Source organism: Bactrocera dorsalis, chromosome 4 (genome assembly GCF_023373825.1).
Source record: "Bactrocera dorsalis isolate Fly_Bdor chromosome 4, ASM2337382v1, whole genome shotgun sequence".
NCBI lineage: Eukaryota > Metazoa > Arthropoda > Insecta > Diptera > Tephritidae > Bactrocera > Bactrocera dorsalis.
The window spans coordinates 15,555,265-15,582,349 of record NC_064306.1 but is presented as its reverse complement, the minus strand read 5'-3'; the positions used below and the strand labels follow the sequence as shown (position 1 = coordinate 15,582,349).

At 34.0% G+C, this 27,085-nt stretch overlaps 5 protein-coding genes across 9 annotated transcripts; 2 read left to right on the top strand and 3 right to left on the bottom strand.

Annotated features, from left to right (window-relative positions):
• Positions 1-1,158: 1,158 nt before the first annotated feature.
• On the top strand, positions 1,159-4,448 carry LOC105233483 (zinc finger MYND domain-containing protein 11). Its single transcript, XM_011215585.4, has 8 exons — positions 1,159-1,488; positions 1,543-1,655; positions 1,725-2,441; positions 2,549-2,750; positions 2,807-3,470; positions 3,542-3,623; positions 3,686-3,829; positions 3,903-4,448. The coding sequence occupies exons 1-8, from the start codon at positions 1,362-1,364 to the stop codon at positions 4,050-4,052; spliced, it is 2,199 nt and encodes a 732-aa protein (XP_011213887.1). The 5' UTR covers positions 1,159-1,361; the 3' UTR covers positions 4,053-4,448.
• Positions 4,449-5,252: 804 nt separating this feature from the next.
• Positions 5,253-10,580, bottom strand: LOC105233482 (fumarate hydratase, mitochondrial). Of its 3 annotated transcripts, none has more exons than XM_011215582.4 (5): positions 10,384-10,580; positions 6,899-7,030; positions 6,637-6,837; positions 5,742-6,546; positions 5,253-5,679 (listed from the first exon to the last, which is right to left on the bottom strand). In XM_011215582.4, the coding sequence occupies exons 1-5, from the start codon at positions 10,483-10,485 to the stop codon at positions 5,417-5,419; spliced, it is 1,503 nt and encodes a 500-aa protein (XP_011213884.2). In that variant the 5' UTR covers positions 10,486-10,580; the 3' UTR covers positions 5,253-5,416. The 3 variants fall into 3 exon arrangements, with proteins under 3 accessions (XP_011213884.2, XP_011213886.1, XP_011213885.1); XM_011215584.4 differs by lacking the exon at positions 10,384-10,580 and adding an exon at positions 9,852-9,995; XM_011215583.4 differs by lacking the exon at positions 10,384-10,580 and adding an exon at positions 7,129-7,274.
• LOC105233481 (protein crooked neck) lies at positions 7,734-13,671 on the top strand. Of its 2 annotated transcripts, XM_049455672.1 has the most exons (5): positions 7,734-7,835; positions 8,265-8,328; positions 11,337-11,389; positions 11,446-12,418; positions 12,502-13,671. In XM_049455672.1, the coding sequence occupies exons 2-5, from the start codon at positions 8,265-8,267 to the stop codon at positions 13,572-13,574; spliced, it is 2,163 nt and encodes a 720-aa protein (XP_049311629.1). In that variant the 5' UTR covers positions 7,734-7,835; the 3' UTR covers positions 13,575-13,671. The 2 variants fall into 2 exon arrangements, with proteins under 2 accessions (XP_049311629.1, XP_049311630.1); XM_049455673.1 differs by lacking the exon at positions 8,265-8,328 and having other exon boundaries at positions 7,756-7,835.
• A 1,470-nt stretch (positions 13,672-15,141) lies between these two features.
• On the bottom strand, positions 15,142-18,759 carry LOC105233480 (DNA-binding protein K10). The gene is made up of 2 exons (XM_029553485.2): positions 17,496-18,759; positions 15,142-16,464 (listed from the first exon to the last, which is right to left on the bottom strand). Exons 1-2 carry the CDS (start codon positions 18,522-18,524, stop codon positions 16,390-16,392), a joined length of 1,104 nt encoding a protein of 367 aa, XP_029409345.2. The 5' UTR covers positions 18,525-18,759; the 3' UTR covers positions 15,142-16,389.
• A 2,316-nt stretch (positions 18,760-21,075) lies between these two features.
• Positions 21,076-23,648, bottom strand: LOC105233479 (protein regulator of cytokinesis 1). Of its 2 annotated transcripts, none has more exons than XM_011215577.4 (2): positions 23,497-23,648; positions 21,076-23,428 (listed from the first exon to the last, which is right to left on the bottom strand). In XM_011215577.4, exon 2 carries the CDS (start codon positions 23,402-23,404, stop codon positions 21,353-21,355), a length of 2,052 nt encoding a protein of 683 aa, XP_011213879.2. In that variant the 5' UTR covers positions 23,405-23,428; positions 23,497-23,648; the 3' UTR covers positions 21,076-21,352. The 2 variants fall into 2 exon arrangements, with proteins under 2 accessions (XP_011213879.2, XP_011213880.2); XM_011215578.4 differs by having other exon boundaries at positions 21,076-23,425; positions 23,497-23,631.
• Between the last annotated feature and the right edge of the window lie 3,437 nt (positions 23,649-27,085).

The following is a 27,085-nucleotide window of genomic DNA, read 5'->3' as shown; positions in this document are numbered from 1 at the left end:
GATGTTCGTTGTTCTTCTACTTTTTCTTCTACCTTTGTAGAAGTTTCTGGCCCAACAAATTCGAACTCGTCCACATTAATTCCATCCGCTTCCATTGCTTCACGTAATCGTGCCTGCAGATCCGCCTTTTGCCCGCTTATCGGCAAATTACGCTCCTCCAGTTTCTTTTTTAATTGCTGAATTCTCAATTCTCCGAATTTAACCATCTTGATTTTGGATTATTTGACAATCCCACTTCTGACACCAATTGTTACGAATTTACTCTTGCTAGTTTACTTTGTTAGGTTCGTATCTCTGGATTGACAAATAAAATCAACACTGTTTAATTTAATTCAACAACTCTTTATTTCACAACTCGTCTACACTATAGCAGTTTACTCTTAGCACTGATTGATTACGTTGGCGCTGCCACGGCTTATATAGCCACGCACTTCTCGCTGATGCCGACGTGTCCTTCTAGAATATCGCGTCTGGAAATTACCAGAACATACGGCTATACGGCGCCAGACGCAAGCAGACAGTCGCGGCGCCAGACTCAGCAATTGTTTACCTAGACAAGCAGACAGTGCGGCGCCAGATGTCTATTGTTTCGACGAGCAGACAGCCGTGGCGCCAGATGTCTACAACAAGACAAATGCTATTCCATAGACCTACAGCTATTGTTCATAATCAGGGATGCATATAGTAATACAAATATAACTTAATACTACTTTTGTAACAATATGTAGATAGGGTAACAATGATTATTATTTATGTATTATTGTGTAAACGAGTTGAACAAAAGTAAAAAATTGAATAAAAGGTACTTTTGCACTATTTAATAAAAACTAAATGTGAAGGGTTTGGATAAAAAAGTTAAAAATATAACAGAGAAACACGCATTTTTTAAGTAGTAGACTTTTTGTACTTTAAATGCAAATATATAAAATATACATTTAAATAATATGGAGTACCTCCTTTATCCGTATAAACCCATTTTAACACCGAAATCGGGGGATGCTATTCTATAATACAACCAAATTTATGCTCTGTATTAAAATTATCAAATTTTTATGCGAATTTCGCATCATTTATTACCATTTTAACATTTTATCGATATAATAAAAATCGGTTTAAAAATATTACATCAAGACGGCAGATAATAATCAAATTTAATTGCATGGTGTGAACACGTTTATTGTTTCCAATGCAACTCTTCGTCATATTATTTTTGTTTGTTACAGTTTACAATTCTTAAGTCACATTATAAACCTAGTATCTTAAATTTATAATACTGCTAAATATTACTACTCTTTCATTGAAAAAATAATAGTATGAGATATTTTTAACTTTAATGTAGTGCCAAATATAATTGTTTTAAAATGTATCGAAAAGCTCAACCTGATTGCCTTCGCTACTTTCTGTCGAAACTAAGTTCAGGAAGCTCGAGCTCTGCCCAATTTGAAGACCTTGTACGCGTGCTTGTGAAAGAGGGAAATTACGAAAAATGTAACTAGATCATTAATTGTAAATTCTTTGATTTAATATAAGTCTGAATAACAGCGCTAGCCTCGGAAACAGTACAAAATGCTTTGAAGGATGGTCTGCTACACAATAACACAGGCTCCACCAGAGTACCGCGTTTATTGCGTTTGCCAAAACCTGCAGAAATTATTGTAATCCCATATTAAATTATTTATGTTCTTGAAATATCTTTATAATTTGTTTTTTGTTATTTTAAACAGGAGAATAATTTACATGATTTCTATTGTTTTGAGTGTCATTTACCGGGCGCCTTAACGCACTGCCGGCAGTGCTGCCGTTCGTTTCATCGACTCTGCTATCGTAAAGAACCAGAACGGCCCAACTACTCGGTACCATCAGGAAAATTTCAAAAAAATCGTCCTCCGGCGTTCAGTTCAGACACTGATGCTGACTCTGATGCCAATGACACCGCACAGGAAAATACTTCCTTCGATTATGAGAGTGACGTAAGGGTACCATCGTCTTTGCTGCAACTAGATACTGGTTCTACTAACAGCGGAGGCCAACAACGCTTCACCGAAGAGATTACAGTTGATAGCACATCTTCGCCTATTCAGTCCGATTTGAATAACTTTGAAGATGAAGTACCGAATACGTCAAATGCAACAAAAATTTGCAGTGAGCTACATAGAAATCAGAAAATCTACCGAGAAGATTTTGAAACAGAGTCAAAGGCTAAAGTGGAAGTTGTTTGCATGGGCGAAATACGACCCCCAACGCGAAAACGTCCACGCACTCTCACGTCAAATTTGTCGTATAAAAGTGAGATCTGCTTAAATGAAGAACAAGAATCAGATTTTGAACTTTGTACGTGCTGTCGACTGTTAAAAACAGCTGAGCTGCGACATCCTCCAAATATGCGGCGGGACGAATTAAGTTACTTGATTAATTTTACGTTTGAGCGTAATCGTTCGTGGGTGAGTATATGCCGTGGTTTATGTACTACTTTAACCTTGGATTAACTCTATAATTAATATGAAGTCATCCATACGAACAGAAAAGTAATACTTTTATTCCTAAACAGGTCAGTAATGACGTACGAAGTTACTTGGAGTCAAAAATACCTGTGGAATTGATTTCGGACGTTTCAAAATTACTATTCAAATTTCCCGATAAACATTTGGAATCCATAGCAGCTAAATTGAGAGAAATGCAGTATAACCTATTGACTGAATTCTTTGTTGACATACTTGACTTGCAGCATAACATTGGTGTATTTTTTGGTCGTAAGTAGTTAAATAAAGCAATTCGGCAAAAAAAATATATACAATTTTTCCAACAGCTAATAGCATGGAAATGGAAGCTACTAAATGGATGGTTCGTGACATAGCTTACGATTTGGCTGAGATTCGTCGTTGTCCAGATTGTTTCCGGCATTCACACGAAAAACATTCTAGCGTATGGTTTGCGAAACCATGCGTTCAACGACACGAATTAGTGTTTGCAAAGCACAGTGGTTTCTCATATTGGCCGGCAAAAGTAATTCGACTTCTACCAAACAATAAATACGATGTTCGATTTTTCGGCGGCAATCATTCACGTGCACTTATCGAATCACGTTTAATTCGCTCAATCGACACAGATATAAAATCTTTGAAGATCGGCAATAAACCGGCTATTAAAAAGGCGCTGGAAGAACTAAGAATACATCAAATTTTGTCGGCATACCCGCCTAGTATATTTTCTTTTCATGCAAACAAAAATGAAATGGAGCAAATTATAAGGAATGCTTTACAAAGAACAACAAATCAATTCCTGGAGAACACTAATAAGACGAGAAAACCTCCAGTACGTCGACAAACAATTTGTAACACCGCTCCACATATTAGAATAAATACCCGCTTGGATATCTCCGACGACATACTGTCTTTGCCTAATGTCGAACCGCCTGTTCTAAGTGACAGCGGATTTCTAAATGATACGGAAACCAGATCAAGAACGAAAAGGTTAATATTTTCTTTAAGAATAATTTAAATTTTTTATAGAATAACTGTTCTTAATTTTTATAATTTTTCAGATCGCAATATGGTAATCCAAAGTCACCGAAACGGCTAACACGTTCTGCAAATACAATAATAAGTGTGGTAGATTTAAAACAGGTAGATAAAATTACATATTCAAAGCGATTGTCAATAAATAAATGTAAATATTATCAATTTAGGTTCAAGACCAACTTGATGACGCCTTAAAAGTGGTAGCAGCTACACAAAAGAAAAATGAAAAATTGCAAGCTAATATAGAAAAGCTGAAAGCATCAATCAAAAAACATGAACATGAAAAGAAAATCCTTAAACGAAAACAGTGGGTGAGTAACTGTACACTGCAAAGTACACAAAGTTTTTGCTATACGTTGGTAAAATATTTTATATTTTTTATAGTGCTACTGGTGCCTCAATGAAGCTATTTACTTATGTTGCTTTCGTGCTGCGTATTGTTCGCAAATTTGCCAGTCACGACACTGGAAGGACGGTCACAGTAAAGTGTGTAGAAATCAAAATGATCAACGCCAAGCAAGCTCCACAACATGAAATTGCAATATTATTGAATCTTTATTGTTGGATTTTTTAATGATATTTTTGTAATGACATTGGTTTTAGCTATACTCTGATTAGGTTCTGTTAAATCTTTTTTTGAAAATGAATACTTTTATACATAGTTACATTATTAAGTGCTCACATAAGGCAGTTGTTTTCGATTAGGCCTTTGAAATTGCTTACTTTTCCTTTTTTATCTATGACACTATATTTCGTACGCGATTCGATTATGTTTAGTTATTTAACATATAAATACATCACTAGCACTGCATCACTAATATTTCGATAAAATAAGCAAAATGAAGTAAACGCATATTTATCAATGTACATACCATACAACGAGAGGTTATTGAGAGAAGAGTTAAATAAAAATGACTATGTTAGAAATAATATTGATGCATTTTGCATTGTGGACGTCGGTTTATGCGATACAAAATTCAAGTGGTAAACCGACGGCACGAAAACGTCGTAGGGAATTGGCGCAGGGGTGTCAGAATTACCCATAAAAATTTTCCTTACCTATGGGTAGTTTTCCAAGTAGAGGTCTTTGCTATAAGTCGGTGTGTAGAGTTAAACCTCCAACGTAACTATCGCAATGAACGTGTAGCGTATATACTAAGCGATAGCCAAGCGGCACTCAAAGGGATTTATGCATACGAGATCAAATCGCAATTGGCGCAGGAGTGAATAAAACGACTGATTAGTCTATCGGAACGTAACCAAGTCCATCTTATTTGGGAGCCAGGTCACAAATGTATAGTCAGGAATGAACTGGCTGATGAGCTTACAGCTTGCCCGCTCCGCAACATCCAATAACATGGTAGAACCGGAACCTTTCATTGCGGTTAGTCTCAACGCCTTCTGCATTGGCCATTGTAAGCTCAAGAAGCACTTATTTAACATGGGCCTAGCTTCCGGTGCAAATTGCCGGTTCTGCGACTTAGAGTCTGAATCACCAGAACACCTGCTAATGAACTGGGACACTTGGATCCATGTTTCCAAAAAGGGATCACATCGCATCAATAGCTCGCGGTGAGACGTTGTGCCTTGAAGAGGATACAATAAACTCTAGATCGCGGTGCAATCCTCACTTATGTGATCTGCAAAAAGTAATTGATGTTTTCCTTATATACAGAAACTTTTATAACTATTTCATGAGATTTTCTTTCAATCAAAATTTCTAAAACCAAAAAATAACTTCTGCCAGTTTCGGCTTATACTAGATAAGTACCAGCAAGCTTGTGTATTTCATTCTTTCAGATTTAAATAGTGTTCCACATCATGACTATCATTTTAGAGTATCGTTAGATTTCAATTCGCTTTATATAAACATTTAATATAAAAATTAGTCTCAATAATTATTTTGGACCCAACATTTCCGATGGTTTAACCCATTGCTCAAATTGTTCGGCAGTTAGGTAGCCCAAGTTGATGGCTTCCTCCTTCAAAGTGGTGCCATTCTTATGGGCAGTCTTAGCAATCTTGGCAGCTTTATCGTAACCGATGTGGGGATTCAATGCAGTCACCAACATCAAGGATTCAGCCATGATCTTTCCAATACGATCGCGATTCGCCTGTATTCCATTGACACAATTGGAGGTGAATGTGCGTGAGCCATCAGCTTTTAAAACAATTAAACCATGAATAAACAGTTATGTACTTAATATAATATTTCTCACTTACATAGCAAACGAATAGAACGTAGAACGTTCGAGACGATTAAAGGTTTGAAAACATTCAATTCGAAATGTCCATTGGCGCCGCCTACAGTTACCGCAACATGATTGCCCATAACTTGCGCTGCTAACATAGTTAGTGATTCGCATTGAGTTGGATTCACTTTACCTGGCATAATCGAACTGCCTGGCTCATTTTCTGGCAGCATCAGTTCACCCAAGCCGCAACGTGGACCCGAACCGAGGAAACGAATATCGTTTCCAATTTTCATCAAGCTAACGGCGATTGTATTTAAAACACCATGTACTTCCACCATTGCATCACGTGCTGCCAAGGCTTCAAACTTGTTTGGCGCTGATACAAAAGGCAGTTTAGTAAGTTGAGCAATGCGTGCGGCACATTTTTCCGCAAAGCCAATACGGGTGTTGAGGCCAGTGCCAACAGCTGTACCGCCCAAAGCCAATTCATAAACGCGCGGCAGAGCGGCATCGATGCGATCGAGTGCATATGCCATTTGCTGAGCATAAGCGCTAAACTCTTGCCCCAACGTCAGTGGCACTGCATCCATAGTATGTGTACGTCCGATTTTGATGATATCCTTGAATTCTTCAGATTTGGCTTTAAGAGCGTCATGCAAAATTTTTATGGCAGGTTTAAGGTTATTGTTGAGTTCCAATGCAACCGAAATATGAATAGCTGTAGGGAATGTGTCATTAGAGCTCTGCGATTTATTCACATGATCATTAGGATGGACAGGGCTCTTTGAACCCAATTCACCACCCAGCAATTCAATGGCACGATTGCTAATCACCTAATATGTAAGTAAAAAGTACGCATTATGTTATAAAATTATGGTAATCAATCAAAAAATGACTCAAAGTTTAATCGGCTATGTGTTCACCTCATTGACGTTCATATTAGTTTGTGTGCCTGAACCTGTTTGCCAAATCACCAAGGGAAAATGATCTTCATACAATTTACCGGATATGACATCGTCAGCAGCTTTCGAAATAGCGTCACTGACCTTGGCGTCAAGACCAAACTCCTTGTTAACCTCAGCAGCAGCTTTTTTTAAAATTCCCATCGCTTGAATAACCGGTTGCTAAACACAAAAGCAAATGTTAGATTTTTTATTACCTGTAATTTAACGGAATGCAGCTTACCGGCATGCGCTCAGAAGATCCGCCAATCGGAAAATTCAACTTAGAACGCATTGTCTGGGCACCATAATACTTGTCAGCTGGAACTTTGAGTTCGCCAAATGTATCCGATTCTACACGATAAGCTTCAGACGCCTGCAAACAAATGCATTATTGATTTCCACATGCTTGCATAAGCCAAAATTACTAAACAGAGCAATAAGAAAAAACTAAAAACTAAAAAGCCTCCGCACCATTTTAAAAGTGTGCAATTCTGGGCAGTCGCTCTGCTACTGAAACCATAAGGCTTAGAGACAATAAATTTGACTGGCTAATCGACGTGCAAATGTTTATAGATAACCAAATGAAAAAAACGCGTTATCAGCACATGTAAGCATTGTACATAGGTATATAAACATACATACATAAGTTAACACTCAAATGAGTAAAAGTTGTTTGCATACAATTTGGTGCCTTGCTGTTTTGGGGGCTTGACAGAAACTGACTAAAATACAAAAAAAATATAAGTTTCAAACTGATAGAAAATTACAATTTATAAAATTATTCAATTTTAGTTCAATTTATAATCCTATTAATATGCAGTATAGGGATTAGTACGTGTGGTTGTATATACATATAATATATACAATGCTAACGTATTTTTAACTGAAATCGGAAAATTTAAATAACCGGAAAATAAAACTCTGTTACTATACATTTCCATTTATAATAAGAATTTTAATTGGCATATACTAACTACATACATATGTACATATATTCCCATAACATTCAATTTAAACAACTTTTAAATTTTCCCTAGCAGTCAATCTACTTTTCATAAATATACATCAGTAGGGAACATATCGTAAAGCGTCAAACAGGCATTTACGGTGAGAACGGCAAAAAATAGCATTCAATTAACACATCAAAAGCGAGAGCATGGATTAAGGTCTGTGTCACAGTAAGTACAATATTTATATATACATACATATGTATATGTATGTACATAGAAATAATTTATGACTATAGTCATACATATGTATATAAATGTTTTAGGGGATATTATAATAGCTTTCCAACAGTTTTAAGGTGGCACTACTATGTTCTATTAAACTTTTTCATTTCAAATCATTAAACATTGAAGTAAATTAGTCTTTAAAAGATTTTATAATTTATGGTCTTATAAAGCTGGGCATATACCCTGTATGTATAATTTGTATATCAATTCGTGGTACAATTGAAATTACTGAAAATATATTTCAGTTTGAATATTACAAATTAAAGTAAAATTCGGAAATAATTTTTAAATTTATCCAGAAGTGATAGTTTTCTTTAGGAAACTAGATTATCTATTATTAAGCATATTTCCTTTTTGTTCCATTGTTTTTAGATGAACCTCCAAGGATTAGTGATCACTGCTAGCAGCTTCGGTTGGAAATGGGTCAACGCAAACAGTAATTACTTTAAAAATTATATATATTTTTTCAAATTTATGTCAGGTCAAGTCCAAACCATATTTAATTAATTTAATTTACTATTTTTACTTTTCTAAAATATAATAATTTACTAGCAAAAAATTATTTATGAATATAATTTTTCAAGTCTCTGACCTAATGCAATAGAAATACTTTGGAAACAAAGCAGCCATAGAACTTCTGCTTATCAATTAATACTTTTGTTCCGAATCCTAAAACGCGTATTCACGTCTTAATTTTTATCAATGTGTTTTTTTTTCCTTTTGTACTTGATGAGATAGTTGTTTATTTACCCATTATTATCATCTAGACACCGAAGTTAGATACAACTTGTATATAAGGTTTTTCAAACCTGTCACATTCTTATACAAATTGCTGTACTTTTCCAATAGCCTGCACTTAGCTGTACAATATGCATATATGTACATACATATGTACATATATGCATATGCGGTTTAATTGTACAAGTAATTGACAAGCAGAGTGGGTGAACTAGTTTTTAAGGATGAGTGCCAATCAAAGAGCTTATAGCGGTATTTAGATTAGCAATAAACAATTGTAATTTTTTTTTTGTAAAATATTAATATGAACTGTGTTTTATCGTTCCAACAGATACTAATTTACCACTCCAGCCATTAACACCGCTTTCAGTTAAAATAGATTGCAGCTTTAAAGGTTCTTTGAAGCCTTGTATCAGCCAAATCAATTCTCATCGTGATAAACTTGAATCGAAGCAAAGGCTTAAAATGCTGCAAGCAAATCAGAGGCAGCCTAGCTGCCTCCCAACTTTCAGGGAAACCCTAAATCAGTTAGAATAAAACGTCAAATTTGTGTAGCGGTCGCGCATATTTGTACGATCTTCGATACCTAAAAGAAAAGCTTTATTCTTAAATATATTCACCTATTTTGAAAACGATATCGAGGATGCATTTTGTTCTAGATGCAGTTGAGATGACAATATATTGGGATTAATTCAACCAATACAGTATAGATTTTGATAAGTTTAGAAAATTAACGTGCAGAGATCTTGAATATTTAGGGATTATAAATCGTGAACACCTAGTGAAATTGCTTAAAGCCATTGAGATATCGAGAACTTTTTACTAATTTGAACGAGATTTAATTTAATTTGGTTTTTCTTTGTTTGAAAATTATATGTATGTAAAAAAACAATTGTTAGAATATGAAGAATGACAACTCATTAATATCCTGAATGCATAAACAACATGTTTAACTAATATGTATGTATGATAAATCTGCATTATATTAAATATTGTTTATTGTAAGAAAAAATATATGTACGTATATGTATGTACATATTTACGTATGTATGTATAAAAGGCATTTTGCACGAACGCATGCACATAAATAAGTATATGTAAGTTCACATTTTTTTGACAATCAAAGCATTTTTGCATTGTTAGTATGTACATATGTATGAACATGCAGATGCCGAAATTCAAATATGTCAAGAATAATATAATCAGTGTATTTCCGCTTACCATTCTTAAGATTTCTGATTTTAACAAACTTTCTCTGTATATGTTTTCTTATTGACTGTTCATACAAAAACAACTTTAATGCAGAAAATAACTTTCTCAACGTGAAAGTACTTTTAACACGACCGACAGCTGAAGATAACTAAACAACACTAATGTGTTGTTATGTTTTCCGGTATTCAAACCGGCACTTGTATAGTAGCTTTGAGTCGCATATGAGCAAATATGAACCATATAGCATAAATGCATCGTAATTTTTATATAATTAATTTATACCCATTCGTATGAAAGTTGTTTAGACTTCGTGTTACTAAATCTAACCTCACATATTTTTATATTTTCCTATAAAATTCTTATGTTTTATTTCATTCAAATAATAAATTTTGTATGTTTTTAAATGTTACTTTAGCAAGTGTCTAAGTTTCACTAAAGTAGTTGAGCAGAGATATAAATATAATTAATATTACATAACCATCGCCCATATTACATCTCCGGCTGTTGCAAGCATTCTTGCAATCATTCAGCTATTACTTACCAATCCTCTCTTGATAAGCGATGAATGCACCCAATTGCGTTGGCTCAATTGGTGTAGACCACGCGCAAGATTTGCAGAACGTCTCATAGCTTGAAGCACCATTTTCTCTAAGAATGAATACACAAGACTTGCTTATTAATTTTATGCTAATAGCAATGCAAATCCACTACTTAAATCGACTACAGATGAGGAATAGTTTGTTTTGTTATCGAATAATCAGCTGATAAAATAAAAATAAAAGAAAAGGAAATAGCGAAATGAGAACATGAGAGAAATTGAAAGACAAAGAGTTGACAACAGTAAACCTTGCAAAAAATTTCTAATTAATAAAACTTGCAAATTTACTAAATAGAGTAACATTAAATTTTTAATAGAGGTAAAAATTCCATATTATATTTTGTGAAGTAATTTTTTGAATTATTTAAAAATAATCGAATGTCAAAATTAGTATAGAAGAGATTGCGGTTGCACTACGAAGTCTATTGTGTTCTCCTCTTTTTCACACGACCCATCACTTAATGAATGTCGAGATTATAATTGGCACTTTGAACCATTGAGCTCCATGCTTGGATACAAATATCTAAAGACCTTCTTCCTGAGTCTGCAAACTAAACTAAAGTTGTGATTAAACGAAAGTCATAAATTTAAATGCGTGTGAAAATAAATTTCGTCTGCACTTTTGTACTATAAAATACTGACACAATATTTTTTTTTGGTTATTTTCTTTATTTAGCATAACATTTTTAGTTAAATGTAATGAAAACGCCGAAGTTTAAAGTCGAAAAATATTAATTATGTATTTGTAATACAATGTTATGCGAGGATTAAGTTCATTATTATTACAACCCTGTTATCAGCAGCTGTTTGCTGCTCAATTACATTTGTCAAAATAATCGTAAAATTTGTTTACTATTCGGTTTGTCTATTTCAAAATACCTTTTTTAATTATATAGAAAACCTCTTTAGCAAGATGGAAAGACCACAAAAAATGCCCAAAGTAGCCAAGGTAAGTTAATATTGGTACCGTATATAAAAATCACATTTACATTATTATTATTGCAGGTCAAAAACAAGGCACCAGCGGAGATCCAGATTACTGCTGAACAATTGTTGCGCGAAGCTAAAGAACGTGACCTAGAAATTCTTCCCCCGCCTCCTAAGCAAAAGATTTCGGATCCTGCAGAATTAGCGGACTACCAACAACGAAAACGAAAAGTATTTGAAGATAATCTCCGAAAAAATCGCATGGTAGTAAGTCACTGGATTAAATACGCGCAATGGGAAGAATCACAGAAGGAAATACAGCGGGCACGTTCAATATGGGAACGCGCACTGGATAACGATCACCGTAATATCACTATATGGCTAAAGTATGCAGAAATGGAAATGAAAAACAAGCAAGTAAATCATGCGCGCAATTTATGGGATCGAGCCGTTACAATCATGCCCCGTGTTAATCAATTTTGGTACAAGTATACATATATGGAAGAAATGTTGGATAATGTAGCGGGAGCACGTCAAGTATTTGAAAGATGGATGGAGTGGCAACCGGAAGAACAAGCTTGGCAGACCTATGTTAACTTTGAATTGCGTTACAAAGAAATCGACCGTGCGCGCGAAATCTATGAGCGTTTTGTATATGTTCACCCTGATGTTAAAAACTGGATTAAATTTGCTCGTTTCGAAGAATCTCATGGATTTGTTCATGGTGCACGTCGTGTTTTTGAACGTGCTGTCGAATTCTTTGGAGAGGATTACATTGATGAACGACTTTTCATTGCATTTGCACGTTTTGAAGAAGGTCAAAAAGAACACGATAGAGCGCGTGTGATTTACAAATATGCACTAGATCATCTATCAAAAGATCGAACACAGGAACTTTATAAAGCTTACACAATCCATGAGAAAAAATATGGCGACAGAGCAGGTATTGAAGATGTTATCGTTTCAAAGCGCAAATTCCAATATGAACAGGAGGTAGCTGTAAATCCGCAAAATTACGATGCTTGGTTCGATTATTTGCGACTAATTGAAGGTAACGATATATATATATAATCTAAGTATTTTATAAGTGATGTTATTGACATAGTTTTTGTTTTTTGTTCATATTTTGTGTAGGTGAAGGCGATGTCGATCTTATACGCGAAACATATGAGCGTGCTATCTCTAACGTTCCTCCTGCCAATGAGAAAAACTATTGGCGCCGTTACATTTACTTATGGATTAATTATGCACTCTATGAAGAACTTGAAGCAGTGGATTTCGAACGTACGCGACAAATATACAAAACATGCCTCGAACTTATTCCGCACAAAAAGTTTACATTTAGTAAAATTTGGCTAATGTATGCACAGTTTGAAATTCGTTGCAAAGAATTACAAAAGGCTCGGAAGACTTTAGGAATGGCAATAGGTATGTGTCCACGCGACAAACTTTTCCGCGGTTACATAGAATTAGAAATTCAGTTGCGTGAATTCGACCGCTGCCGATTGTTGTATGAAAAATTTTTAGAGTTTGGGCCTGAAAATTGTGTAACATGGATGAAATTTGCTGAGCTGGAAAACTTACTTGGTGATACGGATCGAGCCCGTGCAATTTTCGAACTGGCAGTCCAACAACCACGTCTTGACATGCCAGAACTGTTATGGAAAGCTTACATAGACTTCGAGGTATCACAAGGTGAAACGGAATTGGCTCGCCAACTCTACGAACGACTTTTGGAACGTACGCATCACGTTAAAGTGTGGATGTCATACGCAAAATTTGAATTATTACGACAAGATTCTGAACTTGCTGATGACCCTGAAATAAATATAAAATTATCCAGAAGGGTGTATGAGCGTGCTAACGATACTCTTCGTAATGGTAGTGACAAAGAATCCCGCGTGTTGTTGCTAGAGGCATGGCGTGATTTTGAACGGGAATCGGGAGATAGTCACACATTAAACAAAGTGATGGAGAAAATGCCTCGCCGTGTTAAGAAGCGGCAGAAGATTGTATCAGAAAGCGGCGTGGAAGAAGGATGGGAAGAAGTGTTTGACTATATTTTCCCAGAAGATGAGTTGGCGCGTCCTAATTTGAAACTATTGGCTGCCGCCAAAATGTGGAAGAAACAAAAGGAATCTATTAATACAGAACCTCCCGCAAGTAATTTGTGTGATGACACAAATGTAGAAAAAGATAAATCTTAAAGTTTGGCATAAGTAAATGCAACAAATATACATATGAATTATAGTTTTCTACGTTAAATAAACGATATGATTTTTCTGCTAATATTTTTTAAGAAAACTTACATATGTTTCAGTGAATTTATATGTATATGCACATATGTACATTGTAAAAATGTATAAATATGAATAGGTTTTTAGGCATTTTGAACTTCGGTCTTTTTAGTCTATTTCGATCATAATCCATAGTCAGTAGAATTCTCTGTCTGTGCTTCAGTAAAAAAGGGGCCGAGTTCCCTTTTGCTGTTCACGAAATAATAATACGGACACGATAAAATATTTTTCACATTCGCATTTTGAACTTCGGTATTTTAAGTGTATCCCGTTAGAACAAATGTAGATTATGTATCAAAATGATTTTCTTCACTAATAGTTATTAACACCTAACTAATCAATATTTACAATTAGAAATAATCAGCATGCCGAAACTAGTTGAATTGGAGATTGTTGAAACTTGATGCACATAAAAATATTGGTATTGCAGATTGTCAGAACCGGACTATTACTACCACGCCCACAAAATGTCGTAAAACGAAAACTCATAATTTGATATGACTAAGTTCCGATTTATGGTGTGAAAAAGTTTAAAAAATGGATATGTGTCCGCTTCATAATTGGGTTTTTTCATGTCTAGAAATTGTAGAAATGAAAAATCTTGAATCCAGGTAGTGAGACTGAGTCCGGGTGAGTATTTCTCCTCGCCCCATATAACTAAGAGAAATTAACGACATTAACTGAAAAATATAGTATAATTAATTTAGCGTGATAAAACTTTGAACGATTTTGCCTTTAAGGTAAGCCATTTTAGATTTAAAAAATGTCAGAATTGAACTACAATTTTATTTATCTTATGGTTGACCTTTTGCACATCAACTTAATATATGATATATCTCATTTGGAGATGATTTTTATATGATTTCCACTGACAGAAAGTAAATAAAGTTAAAAATAATTGAGTTTATAATCTTATACTTACCATATGTATACCAAATTTCACCGTTATACATTCGCGATTTCGTGGAGTAGTGAATGTTAAATTGTTTTTTATGAAGTTATGAAAGCACCTGAAGGTTTTCCCCATCTTTGATCCTTGCAAATTGAGTATGAAATGTTCTCTTACATCTGAACTTGTCCCTTCCTTCCTATTATATTATAAAGTTTTGCCAATACCTTACACTATTTCCGTGGCTTGGAAGTTTGCAAATTACGAGAGTATAAAACGTTCGGTTACATCCGAACATAGCTCTACATTACTTAAGTTTATTTCTTTTCTTTTTTTGGAGAATGACCAGAAATGTAGTATAGACTTATATTTTTCTAGCACACAAATAAATTTCGTGATAGATAAATTTTTCCAATGAACTGTTTTCCGTGTTTCTGGTTTGTTAAGGAAATAGAAGGTCTTTTATTTAAGATAGTAATTGATTTTGTTTTAAGGATTTTTATGATAGGCATGTATTTTCGTTAGATTCCTAATTATGCAAAACCAAATATTTTACAATTCCTAGTGTAAATAAAATTTAAAACACAATTTCTTGATTTTATATGATTTATTTAAGTGTTTACGCTGAAATAGACATTTATTACAACTATGTAAATATTTATAAATGTGTATATTTTAAGTTATATTATGTGTCATTCCGTTTCTGATGAAACTTCATAGGGCCATCATTGTTGAAATATCCTATGGCAGAGCTATCTGTGGTAATGGCGTGTGAGCGACACTTAAATAGGTAACCGGAAGTTTATTGTTGTTTCAACAAAAACAATCGGTTGGGCGTTCAAACACCATATACCACACCACAAACTGCCATTTAATACAAGACAAACAAATATCGCCGTTTACACACGTACCGCATCTGCTCTGGATAAGCTCAACGCACATTCTTCCATTCATAATGAAGTACTGATAAATTTTGGACGATTATACAAATTAATCGTGTTCATTTTTTATTTTTAAATACATTTCTCAAGTCTCATATTATTTATCAAATTTGCTTTAAAATAATATGTTTCATATACATATGTATACAAAGAAATTAATTTATCGGCAAATACTTTCAATGTTTCATTTTACGTACTCATAAGTACAGTATAATTATTATTTTGACAATCTATAGATATGCTGAACTTATATTATATAGACTATAAGGATAAACTTTTAAAAGTTTGAAAAATACAATTTTTAAAATGACTTTAAACATTTATCCAAGCAATAATATTGTTACTTAATACGGTTGCACACGCTAATAAAGTAAGCGTGATTTTTATGAGTTTAACGAAAAGTATACAAGAAACATTATTTTGTGCAAATCTATAGCATAATTTTTTGGTAAAATTTATTTTGCAGCTTTCTTTTAAATATTGATGTCTACATAAATATTTGCAAAATTGTTTAACAAAATTCATACACCTCTGGTGTTTAGCAAAGTTGCTTATTATTGAAATCATTTAATCATTTTATTTGACTCTAATTTTATATATTTATTTAAACAGCAGCGACGTGCTTACAAATTTTTATTACTTTTATTATTTTTTCTTAACAAATTCTAATATATGTTAATTTACACACTTCGTCTGGACAGTTCACATAAACCATTTTGTTTTAAATGTTTGGTTTATGTGCGCAAATTTGATTGCGTTTTTTCAGTGTTAAATACTCAGATTTCTATTTAAAGGTAAATTTAATTTTTTCAGTTACAAATTTATGAATGAAACTCATTCATATATTTATATTTGCTAGTTATTAGTTAATAAATTAACTTTGATGTGAAATATTTTACTTTGCTTTTGCATCATTCTTGTTTTCTTCCTTTGTGGCGGTCTTGTTAATTGTTTGTTTGTCTTTAGCATCCTGTAAATAAATGCGCCCAAAGCATGGTTTAAGAAAACAAAAAATTTCCATATTAAACATTCTCATAAGTTAAAGAGACAAATTTAAAATAGCACATCATATTAGCCATGTGAAGTGTTTATATATACGCATATGAAAAGTTTATATTAGCAAGTGCTACACAATCTAAATAGCGATATGCATATCTTTATTATTATAGCTTAATATTTAATTTTTAAAAGTAATACAAACACTTTTGCTATCATGACAGAGATATGATGTGACATTAATGATGCCAAAAAAATTTTTTGCGAGATATGTTGGCATTTTCTTCTAAGCAATCGTTCAAAGTACGTGTGACAGACGGATATTAATTATTGTATGCGCATAAAATCATACGGAAATATACAAGAAATCATAGATTGATACGTAGACAATATCGAAGGGTTTTAAAATATGTATTCAACAAATATGTTCCTTCAAAATAAATTTGCAAAAGCTACAAAAATCATTTGTGTTTCTCAAACTATTAAATAAATTACCGGGAACGCAGTGAAATATTTTTTATAAATTTGAACAAAATTTTAATAATATTGGAATGCAAATTTTGATATCTGATTAGTGATTTAATCTACAAGTACATTAAGTAAAGATTGAGATTGATTAAAATTGACAAAATAAGTTTGAGAAACATGAAATCACTAAATCCGATTCGATATTGTTATACATATATTTGTTTTTTTTTTTTTTATATTAAATCAAAACAACACCCTTCATCGAGTAACATATAAATTATGCATAATGAAAAGGTTTAATGTTACTAATGTGTGTGTGCGAAAACATTGCTATGGATTGGTTGTTACCGTTCTTACAAAGAATATGTTAATATTTACGTTTATTAATAGCTGTAAGCTCTCAATATTCTTTCTTCAGTGTCATGTTTTGGTATACAATCCATAACAAATGTTTTTTGCAGACAGCGATAATGTTGGGAATAAACAATAATTATTGTTTGTAGACGATTATACCATTTAGTCTTTTCAAGATTTTACCTTTGCCTTAACGGCCTCCGCCTCCTTTTTCAAATATTCCTCCCGAGCAGTTTCGTACATAGATACAAACTTGTCACGTTGCACTTTAAATTGGGCGAATAAATCATCATTTTTATTGCCTTTGAGCCTATTTTCAATGTCAACTTTCTTGTCATACTCAGCTCGTATTTCTTCCGTAACCCAAGGCTTTTCAATGGGATACTGATTCACCAGATTTTTCAGTGTCTTAATGGTACTTTTTCCTTTTACCACCTTTTTCACTAACTTTGTGTTTGGTTTTTTGATTTTCCCAGCATTGCTAAACGGTGCTGGCGGCATAGCACGAGGCATGCGCGGTGGGATCATTGGTGGTATTGGAGGTGGAATAGGTGGTATCGGTCCAATACGTCCACTACGTCGGAGAAATGGTGGTGGCGGTTGTATACCCATTGGAGGAGGCATTGGGCCTCGACCCATTGGTGGCATCGGTGGGATCATAGGTGGCTGGAATCCGTGCGGTGGTGGCATGGCCGGCATTGGTAAATTTCCTCGAGGAACTGGACCAGGTGGTCCCATACGACGTCCGCGATTTGGACCGTTTGCCGGATTTGGAGCACCATTAATAAAATTTCTTGGACCACCGACATTTCCCCCATTGAATCTATTATTAGTTGTGTTATTTGAACCTTGATATTGAACTCCTTTATTTTTATTCCAATTTCCATTACTATTTTGTTGTGTTGGAGCGTTTACTGGAGGTTGTTGGAATTGCGTTTGCGGTTTTCCTTTAGGTCTATTTTTGTTATTCTTCTTTTTATGTTGCATTTGACCCAGGCCACTTCCACCGCCAATACCTACCGGTGGCGAAGGGTTGTTGAAATCTAAATAACCAGGATTGTCAGGAATTTGACTACCATTGAACATCATCGGATTGAAATTGCCGTGATGTACTGGTCCTCCACCGCCATTCCCTAAGTTCTTGAATGGTTTTTTGTATGGTATAGCCGCAGCTCTGTGCATGGGTCTGCCATTTTGAAAATTTTTCGCCATTCTCTATTTCGAAATCTTTGAAAAAAGTACAAGTCGTTTTTCTGTAATATTTCCAATAAATATAAAAATTGTTTTCGACCACTTTGTATAATGATTATATTTCTTTACTAATGGAAACTAATTTAGTCTACTAAATACAGTTTTTAATGATTTTTAAAGCACTGTACAATTATTTTGTAACATTACGTTTTCTTACTTATCAAATTTAGAGAAAGCAGACAGAAAAATAGGGTTGAAATTAGGATTGGGGAACGGACGAAAATGGAACAGTGTACAGAGAATTTTATATGCAAAATTTTACTGAATTTATACCAACTCCGAATTAAAAGTTTGCTTCACGGTAGAGGTTTGCTTATAACTATTATTCAATAAATATCATTGTTTTAGTTCACTAGAATGCTTTTAACAAATTCACAATATCTACATTTGTGAAGAATTTTTATGCCGATTTGTCTCCGAATGGATGCAAGTTTGAACACCGAAACCGACCCTCAGGAATCTTGTTTTTTAACCTGTTTTATTACATGCTTCCTGCGTTAACTTTGCCCTCGGTTCAGCTCGCATTGAACCCTTTAAATAATAAATAAAAAGATTATTAACAAATTCGACTAAGCACATAGTGTGTACTCGAATACTATACCTTGATGAACGGAGGTAACCAGAAAACCCCAATAGCTCTGATTTAAGCTTTTTATGCATTTTTGTTATTTTCAAAATTTTCGTCAAACAATCATATGCCAAAATATTCTTCTTAAATTTTCATGAACAAACAGATTTGATCCTTCAAATGTCAGTAAATTTAAATTTTAATAACAAATATCTTTTCCTTTCTAATACCGTAAGCCATACATATGTGCGTATGTCTACAAAGTTTCATGATAATAATAAAATTTAGATCATATTTAAACCTAACTATCCTTTAAATTATTGTATTTTTTAGTTATAATAAATTCAATTTTGACTATAAGTAGGGTATAACCTCAATAATCTCTCAAAGTTTCGTGATAATAATAAAATTTAGAGCGGCAATATTACGATTTTTCCGGCGCTGCGCGATTTGATGGTACGGATGGATAGAGGAGGTCCTCAGCATTAAAAAATGTATACACATATACCGTTCTCAGACCAATAGTTTTCGAGATATTTCACTTTAAAGTTCAAAAATTTGTAAAAAAACAATGCTCGTTATTTCACTATGTTTACCCACTTTTCACATATTTTTTAATTAATATATATTTAATTACACTGTACACATTCGTATGTATCAAAAATTTACACTAATTGTATATTTTTTAAGAAAATAAATATACTTTAAAAATTATTTTGCACATTCAAAGTTTCAAGTGATTTTGCGTGTTTACATTTATGACAAATAGCAGTGGTTTGCCATACTTTGTGTCATGAAAATATAATCAAAAATGTGTATATTATATATTAAATAGAAAAAAACGTATTATAGAATGGAAAGTTTTTTTTCAGTTTTTCTCCCTTTTTTTGATTAAAATAGGTGTTCGATCGATGAGGGTTATTTTTTTTGAAGCGCGGCCGAAGGCCGCCAGTGCAGAAAGTAGTTTCGACACAAAAGAACTATGAATAACCCGGTGTTCGATCGATGAGGGTTATTTCTTTTTTGAAGCGCGGCCGAAGGCCGCCAGTGCAGAAAATAGTTCGACACAAAAGAACTATGAATACCCCGGTGTTCGATCGATGAGGTTATTTTTTTTGAAGCGCGGCCGAAGGCCGCCAGTGCAGAAAGTAGTTCGACACAAAAAGAACTATGAATACCCCGGTTTTCGATCGATGAGGGTTATTTTTTTGAAAGCGCGGCCGAAGGCCGCGCCAGTGCAGAAAGTAGTTCGACACAAAGGAATGTTATTTTTATCTTTATTTATCAATTAACATAATATACAAAAACCGTTTGTATCATTTTCTTTATAAATGTTAAAAAGAAAAATTTTTCATAGTTTTTTAAAAACCATAATATGTGGCAACACTGGTACTTTGTAATGGACGTGAAGGAAAAACAAAAAACAAAACAAAATAGGGACTAAATTGCATGTAAAATTGTGGAACTTTAAAGTGAAATATCTCGGGAAACTATGCGTCTGAGGACGGTATATGTGTATACATTTTTTAATCCTGAGGACCTCCTCTATCCATTCGTACCATCAAATCGCCGGCGCCGGAAAAACCGTAATCGTGCCTTTAGAGCATATGTGAACCTAACTATTCTTTAAATTATTGTATTTTTTAATTAATAATTTTGTTGACATTTCCGTACGTTGTCATCTCACTAAAAGCAACTTTTTTACAGAAGCCAATTAATAAATTCAATTATTACTATAAGTAGGGAATAACCTCAATAATAATATTTAGAGAATTTTATTATATATACCGTGCATCGAACAATGTCAAGAGCCCATCATTCAGTTAAATTTCATCAAGATGGAATACCATGAGAACACTACTTGCAAAAGGTTTATATGTATGTATATATTCTTGCTTACAAGCTTAAAAATTATAAGATATTTTTTTTTTAAATATACACACGTATAAATCAATATATTTAGCATTTATTGCGAAAACTTTACTTATTTGGAAATTAAAAATATTTTTATTGTGTAGCCCCTTTTTTGTCCAATCACCCAAACGCCTTATGATAAAACTTCATTGTAATAACAATTGTTCAAGCTAAAAAACATGAGAAAAAAATCTTACCTAAAAACAATTACAAAATTGCCAATGAATCTTTAACATAGAACATTACAAATAATACATATATAAAAAACTTAAATCATTAACGGCAAATAAAATTACATTTCTTCATTTCAAATTATAATAGGTAAATTTTTCGTTGTAAGTTTTCGGCTGCTTGCAGCGGGCGACATTTTGGACGGTGTGAGTGGATGGTGAAACCCGGCACGGGGGTTAGGCAAGTGTACAACACAGCTGTCACTCGGATGAATTCGATTGGACCGAGTTGAAATAGTCGATGAGGTTGCAGCAATGCGTGAAAAAGCCGTGTGTATTATAGAAGAACGTGAATCGGGATCAATGCTTTTCTGGAAGGATTCATATGCATCATCTGTAGCTTCATCAGTGTTCCAATCAGAGCCATCATTGATAAGAATTTTTGGTGTAGCAACTGTGTTTTTCTTTACGGTCTTACTCAAGGAGGACCGCTTTTTGTTTCCAGAACTTTGACGCCCCGACCTACGGCGTATTGTGGTTGCAATGACACGTGATTTCTTCAAAGGCGATTTGAACGATTTTGTTGAGCCTGTATTACGAGCGTTTATCATTGGTTTTGTGAAAACGCTAGGACTGTTAAGTGGAAAAACTAAACTTCGTTTAGCCAACGGGGTATTTCTTTCATTTTGAAGCAGTTTCCGTTTCTTCGCTGAGTTGGCAGAGGCAGACGGGAGTGCGGATAAGTTAGTGTTAGAGGGGGCTTTACGCATTGAAATCATTGAACCGTTTTTTGCTGACATAGGTGTTCGCCCTGTAACTGGGTGAGGGGTTTGAGCATTTTTACGTGCACTGCTCATTTTCTCCTTTTCTTGACGTTTCTTCTCCCATTCTTTTTCCATTAACTCTAAAATATTTTCGCCATAAACACGAAACTCTTGATGCTCTTTTTCTTCAAAGGCAACAACTAACTCTCGAATCTGTTGCTCAATTTTCGGCAATTTAGTAGCGATTGTTTTGCGTTCCTTTTCCTCTTTAAGTAATTGGCCACCACGATTATTATACCGGCCTGGGTCTGAAGCTTTAGCCTCGAGAGCAATCATTCGATCCCAAAGCAATCTCCTATTATCGTAAAGTTCAAATATCTGCCGATTATTTTCATAAAATCGTTTTATATCCTCCAACTCAATTTCATGTAATACTAATAGATCTTCTGTATAACAATTATTGTGAAAGTTAGAAAAACGGTTTCTCTCTGTTTCCGATTTAAGTGTTTTATCCCACCATTCCACAATCTCCGTTCGGATTTGTTGGAGGCATTCTTTTATATTTTGACTCTGCAAAGATTCACATCGATGCAGTTCGTCTTTAAGTATATTATACGTTCGCTGGTTATATTCTGTATGACGCTTAAATTTATTTCGAGTGTTGGGCGATGTTTTCAAGCGCATCCAAAGCGAATCTAATTTCTTACGCATACTATCTATGCGCTCAGACAATGCTTGTACCCGCGCCCCATATAATTCTTGCATACGTTTGAGCGCTTTAAAAGTCTCTTCATTCAGTTTAATTTGTCTGTGATTTAATAGTCTGTCTTCCGTGTCTGTATTAACTTGTGTCTCTAATATATTTAAGTAATTTTTTATCTCCCGGCGTAATACTGACATCTCATTCAAGCGTTCCATACGCTCCATCTTTAATTGATCTAAGTGAGTACGAAATTCCAAAATATCCTCTTCTGATGGTAAAGGGTCAGCCAAAAGAGGACGAGGAGCTTCCCCCAACTCTTCACATAGACCTTCTTGCTCAAGTAACAACTCGCAGATTTCTTCTCGGCGCCGCCGTAATTGCTCTCGCAATTCAGTTAAACTTTTATCCATTTTCGACTGTAGAACCAACAAAGGTACATTTTTGTCATCAATTCTGGGGAACTCCACGTCTGTTTTTAATAAACGACAAAGCATATCTGCTTCTTTTTGTAACTCCTTTATTTCATTTTCTATAAGTCCTCTTCTTTGCAATGACTCTTCTTTCAATTCCGTAAAAAATGTTTTCACATGTTCCTTCAGTTTTTTAAAATTATATAAGCACATTTCTTCATCAAACATTTCCGTCCATATTGAAGCAAGATCGTTAACATTTTCTGCCATTAGCCTTTGCAGCTCCAAATTCTCCTCCTCAAAGTCAGCCATTTTACAGATTTTCTCCCGTTACTTCTGAAATCACAATAAATTTATTTACTCACTTTATATAATTCTTTTTATGCATAAATCTTAAAGCGTACCTTAGTGTACAAAAACTTAACAAGAACACTTATTTACACAAAATTATAACAATACACAAAAATTTTCAACTTGAAATGTTCGCCGAGTTTTACCACTTTTCAGTTGTAAATTTGATTTCAAACATGTTAATGTCACTAAAACTATCGATAAACACTTCAATAGTAAACAGCGTTGTATTTAGGTTTTACTAGTAGCAAATTATATCGAATATATAGCTAACCCTATGTCCAGACTCAAATATTTCCGAAACTGATATCAAATATTTTTTCAAGTAAATTTAAACGTTAATTATTCATATTGGGTTGAGTTTAGTATCGCGCCGGTTAATTTTGGCTCACTGTACCTAAACGAGAGAACCAAATTGAAAATTTTAAACACGCATGTATGCTTAAATTATCGAACTTTATTTTAAAACATATTTTATAAAAATCGGTTCACAAATTTTTCCACAAATTCACTTTAAAAAATGCTATTTTTTTGCAAATTTCTAAATATATGCTAGTGTATTTGCATCTGTTGTGCATTGTACGAAACCAATTATGGATACATTTTCACTCACATATATTACTTATGAATTATAAAAACCACTAGTAATGTTTTTAATTAGTTTTGATTGTTAATTTCTTTGTAAATCTTTACACAAAATACACCTTTTCCTGCATTGAGTTTAATAATGCGAAAAACCAAAATGACTACCCTATTTGAACTGCCAAATTACCGAGAAAGCACGAACAAAAGGGAATAAATTAAATCCACTTAGCAATAAATGTATGAAGTGAACGCAAAAAGGTGTTCAATGCTAAAATACTGTGGATGGGGTAGCCGGTGTTGGACCGGCCAGGGTTATTTTTTTAGAGCGCCACCGAAGGCCGCCAACGCAGAAAGGAGTACTACACGAAAGTACATCGGTCACCCCGGGTATTCACTCGACCAGGGTTATTTTTTTAGAGCGCGGCCGAAAGCCGCCAACGCAGAAAGGAATACTACACGAAAGTACTGTGAGCGTCAAAAATAAGTAAACAGCTGTTCTATCAATATTAAAGTGTTTATAACAACGCAGTCTTTAATGCAACAATAAAAAGTTGTATTACAGAATTCAAGGCTTATATTATAAGAGCTTAACTTAGTATAAATAATAAACAAAAATTAAACACAGCCAAAAATAATTCACTTAAAGTAAAAATACTCTCGTTTTTTCGCGTCAAAAAAAAGTAAACAGTAGCAACAACCGTTGTTTGTTTTCAATACTTATTTCGGGGAAGCGCCAAATATCCTTTGGAAACCGATATTATTCAAGAGATTAAGTGTAGTAAAACATATTTTGTATATCATTATGTTTTTTTTTTTGAGGTTAAGTCGCTAAAATATCAATATTTGTAATGGGCAAGCGAACGACCGCTGAAACGGTTAAAAACTCATATTAGATTTGCACAAAAAAGATAAATCTTTGCGCGAAATCGGAGAAATAGTTGGAAGACACTATTGCACAATAAAAAAAGTTATTGATAAACATGGTACACATCAGACTGTTGAAAGTTTGTCACGGCCGAGCCGACCAAAGCGCCTTACTGACACGGAAGCGCGATAAATAGTACGGGAAGTAAAAACAAATCCAGCTTCAAACGCTGCTCAAATATCAAAAGATATAGCGGAGACATTAGGTAAACCAGTAAGTGCCAGTACAATCAGGAGAACTTTGCACAAAAGCGGTTTGCATGAACGAGTACCACGCCAAGTGGCCTATACATCAAAAGCGAATAACAGATGAACTGGAAATAAAAAATAAAAAAATATACAAATCAGGCTGAAAATTTCTGGGAAAACATTTTTTATACAGACAAAAGCAAATTCGAAATATTTGAATCGAAAAAGTTTCCCAAAATTTGGAGATCCAAAAATAAAGCTTTTAGTGATAAGTGTGTTACCCACACCGTAAAGCACGGTGGAGGATCGCTTATGGTCTGGGGCTGTATGGCAGCATCTGGTGTTGGGAATTTGGTTTTTATTGAGTCCACGATTAACACATTGGCTTATTTCAACATTAAAAAAAAATGTTGCTCAAAACATTGAAAAATTAGGCCTATCAGGAAACTGGATCTTTCAACAGGACAACGATCCTAAACATAGGTCTAAATTTGTAAGTGAGTGGCTGTTATATCAAACACCAAAACTCTGGATAACCCTCTTGACCGAAAAATCAGACAGAAGGACATTTCCAGCAAGGATGACCTAAATAAGGCTTTGATTGAAGAATGGAGCAAAATCTCTCCAGAATTTACGAAAAAAATTTTGCAGAATACATGCCCAGAAAAATAGGTGATGTCGAGAAGTCCAAAGGAAAGAAAACAAAATACTTGAATGAATATTAATTTAGTTTACGAACATAGATTTTAACTTTACAGAGCTTTGTTTACTTTTTTTTGACGCGAAAAAACGAGAGTATTTTTAGTTTATGTGAATTATTTTTTGCTGTGTTTAGTTTTTGTTTATTATTTATACTAAGTTAAGCTCTTATAATATAAGCCTTGAATTCTGTAATACAACTTTTTATTGTTGTTGAGAATACCAAAAGTCACACTTGTACACATACACATTGTGTGTGTGTGGAAAGGGAATGAACAATGAAGATCACAGAGAGAGGCAAAGCTCTCTCTTCTCTTTGTTCTCTCCCTCTCTGCCTAAGAACATTTTTGCTTCATTTTTGTATGCACATGCGTGCCCTTTTTACTTACTTGCAGACAACGAGAGCGTGCGGTTGTGTTAAAGAAATAAATATTTAAAACGACAATTAAAGTGTTTTTCATTTTACTATTTTGGCAAATAGGGCTGGTGTGTTTCCTGGAGTTGATAAAAAACATTCATTATATAAACTCCATAGGTTATGGGCCCAGTCACAATTTGCAGCTAAGTGCTATAGTGAAGTGCTTTGAATATTAAATTAAATAATTAAAGTGAAATAAAAAAAAAAAAAAAAAAAAAAAAAAAAAAAAAAAAAAAATAATAATAATAATTAATATTGAAATTTGTGCTTATTTGTACATAACAACGCACCAAATTGGAGCACTTTTTTTTTCTTTCAGTTTCTATGCGAGTGTTAAGCAGACTAGCAACACAAATTCTAAGAAGCGCATAACAGTCAAAAAGGAAGAACAGTTATTCTCGGAAGATGGAAAAAGGAAAGAGAAACATAACACCCTTTAACGGGGAAAAGTATTCTATATGGAAATTTAGAGTCAGGGCTTTGTTAGAGGAAAACGAGTTGTTAAAAGTGATTGATGAGGAACCAAGTGATAAGGAAAGTGATGAAGTGAAGCGAGCAGAAAGAAATGCAAAGAGTCTTGTAATTGAATATTTGAGTGACTCTTTTTTAGTTTTTGCCAACAATGGGAACTCGGCTAGGGAGATTTTTGAAAATTTGGACACTATTTACGAGCGTAAAAGCCTGGCATCTCAGCTTTCATTACGCAAACAACTATTGTCTTTAAAATTGAAGGGTGATACTCCGCTATTAAACCACTTTCGTTTATTTGATGATTTGGTTACTGAGTTAGTTGCGGCGGGAGCCAAGATAGATGAAATGGACAAAGT